The following is a 13,010-nucleotide window of genomic DNA, read 5'->3' as shown; positions in this document are numbered from 1 at the left end:
GAGCGGGTGGTCTCAAACAGGCAGCTTATCACTTAAAACCAGTTACCGTCGGGCATAACTAGACTTCACCAAAACAGGCTTCACCGCATATCTGTTCGAATTTTTCTATAATGACATCCATAAAATAAACAAATGTGGATCAGGACTCTCATAGGTAACAGTGATCTCAACGTGGCCGTGTCTAACATAAAGCCAGGATTGCAGCAGGCCCAGGCATCACATTAAATATCCCTGTTTTTGACTAGGAAGTTATTTTTATATATCTAAACTCTCATAACCTTACATTTTTAAAATTAAACATGGATGGTTTTCTTGTGTGTGTCAGGACTCCTGTCTGTGTGTTTGTGTTCTGTGTTTGTCTCCCTTCCACCAGGAGGCGCCTGGTTCTGGTCCGCCTCCTCACACACCTGCTGATGGTTTCCTTGTTAACGGAGTGTTATTAAGCTGCTGACTGCCACTCCCTCCACGCCAGAGTGTTTGCCAGTTTTGGGTACTCTAGCCAGGCTAAGTTGAGTGAAACTGAGTTCTTGTCAACCTGAGTTTTAACATTGTTTTTGTCTTTGCCTCTCGGCAGGAAGTCATCCTGCAAACTGGATTTTTAGGACCTTCTCTCCCTGGAAGGATCATCTGAGCTTCAAGCTGAGCTGGGGTTACAAACAGGAGGTTTGGACCCACTTTCCCCAAGAGATCGTTTGAGCTTCACACTGAGAAAGGGATTCATCTCCACTACGACCCGTTCAAGTACCGCAGGAAATCTGAGGGGCAGTCAGCTTCTCCGTTCACCTACAAACTACCGCATTCTGGGTAAACCCTGTTCCACCCTCCACCAAATCAGACAAACACTGGAACAACAGCATACAGACTGGAGTCAAAGATTCAACAACTTCTCTGGGAACGTGAGTCAGGAACCAGATCCTCTTCTCCAAGTTCACGAATCAAATTTCCCACTGAGCCTGAACTAATCGCTGTGTCTTCCCCTCACTTTTCAGTTCCGGTTGAGCAGTGTTCAGAGCAACACTTCTCTCTGCATTATCTCTTCAATAAAACCTGTTAAACCTTTTTCTCCTGGTCTCCCTGTTTGGCCTTCAGCATTTGGGTCTGAACTTTAAGTAAAATAATGACAGTGTGTTTTGTTAAAGTTTAGCACAATTTGTTATCATTCATTAAAAAGAACAAAGTTTGCGTTAGGTTTTTTACATTTTAACACAAAGTGATGTGATTTAGCAACCATTGTCAGCTTGCTTAGAAAAAAGAAAAGCCCAGAATGTTTCAAAGTTAAATAATAAAAAAACAAACAGCTGAAGTGAGTTCAAAAGTGCTTGTAAGATTATGTAAATGCAGCGTATAAATATAATTATTGGGATAGGTGGGGGTCGTGGGCATTAGTGCGTGTTAAATTGGGGGTTGGGACTCAAAAAGGTTGAGAATCACTGATTTAGAGTATGATGTGTTTAGTACCTGCTCCTGGTTGCACTGGACAGAAAGTTGTGCCTGTGGGGCTGCGGCTGGAAAACTCTGTGATGTCTGTCTGCTCTGCTGCACAGGGGGAACTGGTGTAGCTGGTGCGGAGACTGTCTGTCAGAAATACAATCAAAAGACTACATTTAATGAAACTTTTTTCAGCAATATGATTTGTATATCTTTAAACAGATATCAGAAAATGTAATTAGAGTTTTACAGTAGCAGCTGTTAACAGCATGGAACTAAGGGATGATTTTAAGGGTAAGACAGGTTGCATGTTTAGTATGGGAAGCATATTCAAAGAGGAAAGTTGCAACACTGGTTAAGTTAGCTATAAGAGGAGCAACGAGCTGAGCCACTGCTGTGGATTAAGCATTAATTGAAAACTTTTAAAAGATGTAAGCTGCAAGGGGAATCAGGAAGGATGCTGATGGATGCAGCTGTGCAGGATTCAGCCTACATAAATGCCTCCTTTTCTAACATACCATGGGCTCTGCTCTGCCTTCGCTGCAAAACGATGGCAGCACCGAGTTGTCATCAAAGTTATGAAGAAGCGCTTCCAGGCTCTGGCTTTTACCTTTCTGTTCAGTTACAGTGGAATTAGTTTCCCCAGAGTTGCTCTGAATGGAGTGTTTTACAGCTCCTCTATCAGGGAGGGTGGGAGAGCTGGTTCTGCGTCTGACGATGTGATGCAGACAGAAGTTGAGGAGGCTCAGCTCTCCACCTTCATACAAACTCCGTGGAAACACAAGTGATGAAGGAGTGGAATGACGTGAAGCTGAACTAGCCTTGCTTGGCTCGCTGTTTGGTGAAGGTGTAGCAGATGACCGGAAAACATGTGATAAAGTGGCCTGGGAAGACCTTAACAAATGCAAAGACGTAGATGAGTCTGAAGTAGATGTGCTGGAAGTGCCTCTGTGCACTTGCCCTGGCCATTCGCCTCCCCTTATCTTGTCTTTAGAGAGGAGAGACATGCATGCATTGCACTTATGACTGCGCCGATGGTGCTGTGGGCTGTGTGGCACGCTAAGACGATGTACTGAAGGAGGCTGTAAATTTATGGTCGGATGAGTTGTATTTGAATGAGCTGCTGAGTCACAGAGAAAAAGCTGTTGGGGAGGCAAGAGAGGAGATAATAAAAGTAAGGGATTCTTGGCATTGTTTGAGGATAGGTAATGTGGAGCATGAATTTGACTGTTTGAGCCATTGGAAGAGGACAGATCTTCGATCTTTATCTTAGAGAGTGAGTGCGTCTTGCATTTTAATATCTCAACTGAGGGGGCACTGCCACGCCTAAGACACCCTGTGCTCTCAGTGGCGAGCGGGTTCACATGGCATACAAAAGGATCACTGTAGTGGAGCTGATCAGGAATCAGTCCAGAGAAGAAGATAAAAAGTTAGATTTCTCCAGAAAAAATGACAAAAAATATTTTTTTGTAGAATATAACTCCTAAAAGGAGGTGAAGTAAAAATATAACTGCAAATACTTACCGTTTGACACTGACAATGCCCCTGGTGCAGTTGCGTTGCTTGCTGTCGGAAGGGCCCAGGCTGCTGCTGACCTGCAGTAGGTTGCTGTGGGTAGGCTCCCTGGTGTAGCTGGGTGGTGGTTTGTTTGTTGTTTTCATTAGTGGCCTGTCCTGCAGATTGCTGGTAGGGTCCTGGGTGCAGCTGGGAGTCAACTTGAGAAGGGGGACTGTAGAGGGTTTGCGCACTAGAAATGGATTCTGGAAGCGACTGGTAGAGGCCATTCTGCTGATTGCCTAAATCATCTAATTGCATATTGGAGCTCACTCCACTATCAGCTGTAACATCAGAGAAAATGAAACACTGTAATTCATTGAACAACAACACTGTAGGAAGAACACATAGTAATAAGAGGTAGATTGAGGCTTTAATTGAAATTTTTATTCTGGTGGTTATGGTGTCCGATTGCCTTAATTTGGTTTCACTGCCCTTTGTTCCTATTATTTTATTTCTACTTCAGGTGTGTTCTGGCTTTTTCAAGATATTCTGTTTCATCTCAGGACGCCTGAGTTTTTATATCTGCTACACCCAACACCATAGATTGAGGTTGCGTCATTATAGCATCATTATGGTGTCTAGTAAGTATCCACATCACTAGAACATTTTCACTTTTTTTCAAATTACAATCATAAACATCTATGTATTCTATAATTACACATTTTAATTTCCTTAAGTGTAAATTTTTTACATTTTTTTGAGTATACCTTAAGAAGTACAGCTTAAGGTTTGTCACCAGCTATGTAGGGGAAACGGCTAACGTGAAAATAGCTAATGCCAAAACTTAAAGAACTAAGGCCAAAACAGTCCAATTCATGTAAAATAAAACACGCTTATCTGGAATATTTTACTCTAAAAACATCATCTTCACACCAGCTGCAACCAGATACTGCTTAATGTTAAGGTGACAACCTATGGCAAGACTTGAAATCGGACGTTTACAGTAAAAAAAAAAATAATAATAATAATCTATATGCAAAGTTAGAAGGAAAACTTGCAAAAAAGAAAGGTGATTTGACAAAGTATTGACTGTAAGGCAGATAAACATAAATGCACACCATCCAAATATTTCTGAAAGTTTTCAAAATGTTACTATCCTTTTCCCTCTTCACACATAAACTATACACATAATTTGCTGGTCTGTCAGATAAAAAAGCAAAAGTAGAATATATTGAAGCTCATGGCTGTAACCATGTGATGAAATATGAACAAGTTCAAGGACTAATACTATTTATGCAAGGCACTGAAGGCATAATTTTTCCTTTGTTTCTTACATGTGGCAGATGTGATGACAGGAACAGTGCAGATCAGAGTTTCTTGGTCCTCATAATCTGCAGTGGTAAATATGGTCTCCTCAGGTGGACCAGTACCAGGGACCTGCAGGAGGTTCTGCTGTAGCTTCTTCACTTCACTGTTTCCATTTGGTGAACCAGTCCTTGCCCTTCTCCATTTTATTAGAGCCACACGGTCTCTGATAGACTTCCCAACTATCTTTACATCACATTCCAAGAAAAATCCTGACTCCACCTACATTAAACAGGGGAGACACTCTTTAAAGCTCAAATTAAATACACAAAGGATGAACTGAACACTGTGTAAAGTAAATATATATTTTGTCATGACCAACATAAAGCACAATCCTTCTGTATGCTTTTGCAAAATAAAATAAAAAGACTAATTACTGGTTCTATTACCATTTCTTGAGCAACCACTTCTGGAACTTCGTTCTCCAAGTCGAAAGTAAACTCAATGGCACCAGTATCCTTATATTTCCCCTTCAGTTTTTTAGGGTCTTCAACCCACAGCTTTAATGCAATGGTACATTTTTGTCCATCATCCTCCTCATTTAGCTCAACCCTTACTCCTGTGTCTTCTGCAAAATAGGCATGATTCAGGAGGTCCTTGATGGAGTACCTGCAGAAAATAGAAAAAAAGATCAGTCATTGTTCAGCACAACAGACCGTTACAGGGACAACACATCCTCTAGAATAAGATCGGTCCCAAATACGGGCATTAACGTCACACCGCTAGAGCAGAAAGAAAATACAACACGAACATATGCATCTGCCCTCACTGCCTGCATAAGGAAGGAGTCTCAGATCTTGCCAAAACCGCTGGATAACTCACCTTTCCTCCCATCTGTGGCAGATACACTCGCCAATGATTTCTTTAATTTCTGGGTCACTGACTTTGCCGTAGCTGGCAGGTTTCACTCCCTGAAAAACAAACCAACATGTCTGATCCCACTAGCAAATAGTTTAGAGTAAAGGTATACATTTGGGATAAAAGGTTTCGGTCAGACAAAAATTGGTGGTTACTGTTTGGAAACGTGAGACAATACTGCTTAATCTCACATTAAAGTTACATGAAAATCTACAATCAACTTTTTTAACAGAAAGGGATTTTGATTTTGATATATAATTTAACAAAATATATATTTTAAGAAATAATATTATGTTCCAGAAACTTGCAAGATATGCTGTTATACCATTACTGTGCTTATTCTGACCAAAACCCTTTGAATAGCTATGCATACATATTAAAGTGTTGCTAAAACTTTTCAAGCCATAAAAATGAAAACATTCTTAGATATTCTTTCAGTGCCTATACCTTCATTTTGACTTCTGCCTATAGATTGAGGTATATGTTATCTAGAGTAATGGAGCCATCTGTTCTTGAAAACTTTAACAACAGGGTTGTGAAAATTTCGATAATATTTTGGCTAATAATGAGCAATATGTGCCAGAAACACATACTGACTAAACTATTTGTGAACTTCTAATACACATAATGATGGGAGTATTTCTGTGGTACTGACTGAAAGAATTGATTGAAACAGACAAAAGAAACAACTGCAGTCTTTTCCCTTCTAATCCCACGTAAAGTACTAAATGTATACATCCACAAAGTGCATGAGTTTAATTACACACATTTGTATTTCCTTGTCATTTTTGCAAAATATAAAAATGTAACAGCAGTTAATTTTTACATTTAGCACTTTTTAAACACATTTCTAAAAAAACAAATGGAAGAACAAAAACTTTGAAAGAAGCGTGGAAATAAAGTATAGTAGGATGATTTTTTTTTTTTGCCAAAAAAATACATTTAATGCTCAAAACTGTACCATTTATGAAAATCTATGATCTATTCTATTAAATTTTATTCTGCATCTCAAAAAATGAACTTACACTTGTGACTTTGCGGTAGATCTGGGCAGCATTCTGACACTCAGAGTAAGGATACTCCGAGGTGGCCATCTCCAGCATGCACATTCCAAAAGCATAAACATCCACAGCCTCATCATAGTGTTCCTCATACATCTCTGGAGCCATAAACTCTGGAGTACCTAAAAAATATATAAAAAATAGGGACACAGATTAGGTATATAGACTCAAAAAGTCACATGTGTTTAGAATCAGCAGAAAATCGGTATGAATGCTAAATGTCAGGCATTGATGTTTTTCAATTATATTCACTATTTACTAGAAATAACTATATTCTGTTTTTCAAAGAAGACCAGAAGCAAATGAGTTGCAGTTTCATGACCAAAACTATAACCAGTGGGCAAAATTAGTTTTACTAAGAAACTTCAAAGCAATTCGAATTTCTAAAACATAAAAGTTAAAATTTTTGGTATCATTATTTGAAGTAATATCGGTACTAGTAGTACTTTTTTACTTACATCTTTCTCGATACATTTTCAATTTCAGTTCAATCAGAATTTTATTTAGCTGAAAATAGCACTATATGCTCTGGTTGCATCCAAGGAAAATTGACACAGACCACAAGCTTTAAAGCTTTGGCTTTCATTGGATCACAGCAAAACTCCATAAGTTAAAAATGTAAATAAAATTAGACAGATTGAGATTAGCCGACTGTTAAGGGCTGCCGCTTTGTAGTGTTCTGTCAACTCTAGGTTCATATGGCAACAATATCTTCCTGGTAAGGACCCATGAGAATAGCCGTCTTCTTCCAGGAAGTAATAACTCATAACAGCCTTCTGTTAATTTGTAGTGGCTTTTCCACTAAAGGCAAAATGCTTGCCACTATGAAACAGTTATGGAGTCATCTCAAATGTCTGGGTGTACATGCATGTACATGACGTTGACAGACTCGTATGTTTTTGTCTTTGACCCACTCTTCAGCAGTACCCCTGAGTCCAAACTACCCCTCCCTCCTATATCGTAATGCTATTGGGAATATCTGAACCAACTATAGAAGTAGTAGAGTTACAACCTACCAATATGTACTGTAACAATAATTTACTATGGAGACTTTTTCGGTTTTACTTTGAAACAAACTCTATCTAATGCAATCCTTTAATTTGGCTCCTTCCAAAGTGCTTTTTGACCTCTTAAAATCTAAAGGAAGATATTATTTATTCAAAATCTTTTTTTTTTTAAACTAGAAAACAACTTTTCCTCATTACCAATTTAACAAGTTTATAACAAATAACATGTTGTCACATCATTTTTCTTTTAGTTTTTCACCAATCTGTACATGTTCTTTTTCAAAGTTAGCATTCATCTGTTAATTCTTTCTGCTGCAGTACAAACTAAACCAAGTTAAACTACACTAAAGGAAGAATTAGCTACAGACTAACCAATAACACTTTTGGCAAAAGAGGCCCTCTTTAGGGTTGCTAGTCCAAGGTCTCCTATTTTGACAGAGCCGGTTGGACCAGTGATGAAGATGTTGTCACATTTGAGGTCTCTGTGGATGATGGGAGGAGTCCTTGTGTGCAGGAAATGGAGGCCTTTCAGAATTTGCCGACACCACCTCCTCAAAACTTTGGGCTTCATAACCTTGAAGCGCTTTAGATACCTTCAAGGGGATAAAAACTTTGTTAAAAGTGCATCGGCTCATGGTAAATAAATACCATATTTTTCTGAATGAAGTGAAAGAAAGCAAAAGTGTAATTTCTTTATAGCTGTTCAATACAGTGATCAATAAATAACCAACTGATCAAAGGTTAATATACTTTTTATTAATTCCTCAAACTGTTTTATAAATAAATCTTTCAGGGTTGCTCTCAACGAGTTGTGACATATTCAACGTGCAAACATGCATTACACTAAGGCATTAAAAGACCATAATTCAATAATTTTTACAGACGCTTACTTACGTCTTCAGTGTCCCTGAGGTCATTAGCTCTGTCACAAGAACGATGCACTTCTTCCCTTTCAATGGTGATTCCCAGAAATCATAGAATCGCACAATGTTGGGATGCTGCAATGCCTTTAGCATTTCTGCCTCCTCTTTGAACCGCTGCCTCTCCACTTTGGATAGTTTCCTTTCCTAGGAAAACAAAAATAAATATTGTTCTTAATGTTTTTGTAGAATCTCACTCGTCCTTATGCTAACACAATAATACACTAGAATATAACTTAAAGACTAGTTTACATTGCTAATATAAATGAAAGAAGTGAAAAAGAGAACCTCAAATATAAAATAGATCCAATGCATAATAGCTACAGTGCAACATACAAGTATACAGTTTGTTGAAAAAATATGTATTATTTAAATGATTGTTATATCAATTTTAAATGGTCCAAATATATGAATATTTACTTCTGGTTATGATGCCGACATTGATAAGATTCTGCCCCAATAGGAATAGTAGGTTGAAGTACGTTTAGATGGAGCGCAGGCGTTGCCAGATCCTAGCAGCTCTGAAAAAGTTCTGAGAAATTGATTATTCTAGGAGTTAAAATTCTTAGATTTAATCCCAAAAAAAAAGGAGGCTGGAATTCAGTCAAGCTGATGAGCACTGGTTCCAACATCAGGAGAAGCAACAGTAAGTGTGCCACTTACTGGCCAGGAGGAGTTAAACTTGTAGCTATTACCTTTAAAGCATTGATTCCCACAATAATTGATGACTATGATTAATAGATACTGAAAACCCAAAATTCAGTTTCACAGAAGTTAAGAATACTTTATAAAGCCATAAAAAAATCAACACAGGGTAGGGGAAGTCCAAACCTTAAGACCTATGAGCCTACAACTTTTGGATACATTCCTGCACAAACACTTTTGATTCAGATATAAGGTTACCAGGCCTCTGCAGAGCTGAATGACATTCTGATGGGAATTCATCCATTTGTTTCAGGTGTGTTGGAGCAGGGATGCCTGTAAAGGTTGCTGAGCAGAAGCTCACTGAGACAGAATCTCGGAACCCCTTAGGTTGATCATTTACTAACAAGCACATCACAGGGAGCTGCAAAGGGCCTTTACTAAGGAGACTGGCTGTTCATAGACAGCTTGTATCCTGGCATATATGTAGATGGGAAATCAGGTTAGAACTGAAGTAAGGGCTAAAAAAATTACTTGGATTAATCGATTATTGAAATACACGTTGAGTAGCTTAGAGCAGTAATTATATCAAAATAAAAAAAAATATATATAGACATTTTGCATTTAAGATAAAAATACATTTTCGTCTGTCAATATTCTCTATCTAGATCTCCTCAAGTGGAAACGCTTCAGTTTCACCTTATTTCATTTCGTTAAAAATCTTCTTTAAGGAACCTTTGGCTGTTCGATTATTAACTGATTACTTGAAATTATCGATAGATTTATCGCTTTGTAAAATAATCTTTAGTTGCAGCCCTAACTGGGGTTGTCCTCAGAGGTTCAAGAGCCATCACCAACTGACCTATCTAGGAAATCGGCTCCAACATTTTCTATTGCTTGTCAAGCAATGTCTCAACAATGGCAAGGACAAAAGTGTTTACCTAGGCTAACAGTAAATGGTACTTGATTGGTGCAAAGTAATCTACTCAACTTGAAATCTATTTTGTATTACATCAGAAAACTGAAGTTCCTGAGTCGGAGGAAGACTGAAGAGAAACGGGATATTGATTAGTTACAATTAAGTGTGACTCACTCTAAAGTCAGTGATAATTTGAAGAGCCACGTCATTTGCTAATGATGATCTAACATTTTATCAAGCTCAAAGTCAACACCGCTGTCCTGTAGGGCAGTTAAGAGCTTTCAATGTATTCCTCTGCTTACGGATGCAGATGAGCTGAAGGCCACAATTAACTCAATCAAGGCTTCCTGAACGCCTGACCTCCACGCTATGCTGCACTGATGCAGTAGTTTGTGCAAAATCTCTATTATGCATCCCTAAAGTGATTCAGACACCCCCCCCCCGCCCTGTAATTGACATTTATGCACTATTTTTACACGCCACGTATCACTTTACTTGGATTTAGTTTTACATATGCATATATATATATATATATATAGAAGAGCTATATGTGTATATATTCTATCTTTTTTGTTTTTATCTTTATTATCTTGTGTAGTTGGATATATATATATATATATATAAAACTGTAACCGGAGCGTGTAACAAAAGTAATTGCCCTCTGGGATTATTAAAGTATTTCTGATTCTGATTCTGAAAAGGAGTCACACAAACCAATCATTTAATGCATAGATTATGTACAGTGTATCAACATGCTATTTAAGTAGGTAGTTTTGGCTTTCATTGACATTCAAATCTCTCAAAAAATGTTTTTGAATTGTAGCCAAAATCAATGAATAAAAATGTAAATCAAGCTTTGAGGTGTGAACTATGTGTCTGAGTAATACATGACCTTCACTTCTGGACTGAATCACTGAAATAAATTAATAAATATGTATCAGTACCGCTTAATATATTCAAACAAGATTGGAGAGTGGTGTTAAAACAACAAAAGCTTTTTATTGTGTCATACAGGTTTAGCATAGTTTGCCTTAAGTTTGGGGTTCCTTCCAGACTGCCTTAAGTCCGTGTTTGCAGTGAACACAGCTTTGGCATTCTGAGGCCGCTAAACATGGGGGTCTGACCCATTTACACTCTTTTCCGGCATTGTTTATAAAACACACAGATCCCAAACAGCTAAATAAACCTACAAGTGGATTCAACACGTATTGAGGATAGACAAGTGAAAGCCCCATTGTTTTGTTTGAAGCTCTAAAACAGACACAGCCATGTCTGCCATGCCTAATAAACAGAGATTTCTTTATAACCTCAAAGCTCAAAGGCATAAACACTAACTCACTCATGCATCCATGTTCAAAGATGTTAAAACTTTAATTTTCTTTCTGTTGTGCACCCGATTGAACGTGTTTCCACTGGATCAATATTTTGACCCCTGCCTTCCCTGAACTGTTGTATAAATAGTAAAAGAGCTGACAGCAAACACTCCCTACATCACTGTTTCTCTGCTGTCAGCAGAGCAGCAGCCACAGCTGCCACCAATTTTTATGTCCCTTCTGGATGTTCTATGCTGCTGTTCTTAAGAGAACATTATAACTAGAAGATTGAGGTTAAAGTAACTGCTTCAAGTGAGTGGGTTGTAAGTTCATACACTGACTCATGGTGTTGGTTATTGACTGAAGCTGAGGAATCAGATTTCACCCAGAACCCACTGTGACCTGTGCATCTGAATGCATCTTACATTATGCAGCTTCTGAAGCCTCCTTTGTGAGTTAAATTCTTACTGAAGAGTGTACATCATTTGTATTTCCTTGTTATTCCATTTTTGGCAGTATGCATGAAATTCAACAAAAATGCTTTAAAGGGAGAAGGTCTACAGTAAGCAGGGTGTGGCATGAGAGCATCTGCTGTACTGAGTGCATAATTCAAACTTACATAGACATCAGAGTGCACACCTTAATTTTAATGCAAGATATGCCTATATTAATAAATCATAAAATATTATCTGTTTTACTCTGAATCAAATTCTGTACATTTAAGTCTATCCTTGGCTGAACCTTTTCTCTGCTAAGTCTTTGTGCAGATGATTGCATCAGCATGATATACTCTCTATGGGATGATACCAGGGGGGTTTAAAAAAGCAAATATTAGTGTGCAAGTACAAGATGCAGATCTTAAATGAGCAATATTAATGAGTGATGTGCTAAATCTGTTCAAGTAGATTCCTTTGGAAATAGTTGATCATTGTTTAGCAGATGAATATCTGCAGAGGCTCATGTTGTTTTTCTTTTATAAGTTTTGATTTACAGATCTTTACAATTTGTACTTTATGCTGATTCATGTATAGAGCCTCTACAAATGTACACAAGTGTGCAGACAATAAAAGAAACATTTGTTGCAGGAGGTTTTTATGACTAACAGGCATAGATGCTTTAAAGGGCACAGCCTTATCTCCAGGGACAGAATTGTTGAATCATCGCTAGATCTCCCCTAAGAACCTGATCAGACTCAGCACACATACTCTCTACATAGAGTATACAGCTTTGCATCCTTGTGAATAATGTACCAATATATACAGATAATGTGTTAATACCTTTTGGAAAACTGTGCAAACAGCTTTTATTTTTTATTCCTAATTATGATTAGAGAAATTGCTTTGCATATATAAAACTCCAGTATCAAAATCGATGAATTAAAGGTTTTATTAGCGGAATTTGCAGAAACAGAAGCATGGTAAAGTATGACTACTCGCTATGGACTGATCTAAGTTTCTTATCTATTTAAAACAAAACTCCTGAAAAATATATCAGCCAGCTAAAATCTTCACCTCAATGGAAAGTAAACCTCTGCTGTTGCCAGTAGAAGATGTGAGATAAGCACATTGTAATAGAGATCTAATTCCAGAGGCTGAAACTGATTGAGTGGGCCTTCCGTTTTTGATAATAATTCCCTGGGGGTGGATGCAGTGAACCTAGCAGGAAGATGGGGGGATGGTGCACATATGGTTGCACCAAATTGATTTAAGAAAAGTTATGGGTATAGGCTTGGATTTTTTTTTTTTTTTTTCCCCCACCATTTTACTACTCTAATAAAAAATATATATTTTTTTAATTCCCTAAATCCAAGGAACCACTTAGCATAAACAAGCAAAAGTCAAACCCCGGTAAAAATTAAACACCATGCAAAATTTAAAGAGATGTCTGCTATATCCCTCTGATTTTACTGATGTTTTACAGGTGAAACTGTAACAGCTGTAACACGCTTTGTCTTTACGGACGGATACAATTTCTTAAAGTCCTGAAAGGGCAGCTGCTGT

The 13,010-nt window shown here is 37.9% G+C and overlaps 1 protein-coding gene across 11 annotated transcripts in view; it reads right to left on the bottom strand.

Moving 5' to 3' along the window:
• The window catches only part of LOC107094767 (serine/threonine-protein kinase WNK2-like), a 36,354-nt gene that overhangs the window by 18,858 nt on the left and 4,486 nt on the right, over nucleotides 1–13,010 (bottom strand). For all 11 annotated transcript variants that reach the window (XM_015390590.1, XM_015390593.1, XM_015390597.1 and 8 more), the window contains exons 2-9: nucleotides 8,111–8,283; nucleotides 7,589–7,809; nucleotides 6,174–6,331; nucleotides 5,113–5,201; nucleotides 4,680–4,899; nucleotides 4,260–4,512; nucleotides 2,953–3,266; nucleotides 1,459–1,575 (exon numbers count right to left, since the gene is read on the bottom strand). In XM_015390590.1, coding sequence (XP_015246076.1) covers nucleotides 1,459–1,575; nucleotides 2,953–3,266; nucleotides 4,260–4,512; nucleotides 4,680–4,899; nucleotides 5,113–5,201; nucleotides 6,174–6,331; nucleotides 7,589–7,809; nucleotides 8,111–8,283 — 1,545 coding nt within the window. The remainder of the gene's footprint in view (nucleotides 1–1,458; nucleotides 1,576–2,952; nucleotides 3,267–4,259; nucleotides 4,513–4,679; nucleotides 4,900–5,112; nucleotides 5,202–6,173; nucleotides 6,332–7,588; nucleotides 7,810–8,110; nucleotides 8,284–13,010) is intronic.

The sequence above is a fragment of the Cyprinodon variegatus genome, unplaced genomic scaffold (assembly GCF_000732505.1).
Source record: "Cyprinodon variegatus isolate N-32 unplaced genomic scaffold, C_variegatus-1.0 Scaffold505, whole genome shotgun sequence".
In the NCBI taxonomy this organism is placed as follows: domain Eukaryota; kingdom Metazoa; phylum Chordata; class Actinopteri; order Cyprinodontiformes; family Cyprinodontidae; genus Cyprinodon; species Cyprinodon variegatus.
This window is presented reverse-complemented; position numbering and strand designations above follow the sequence as displayed.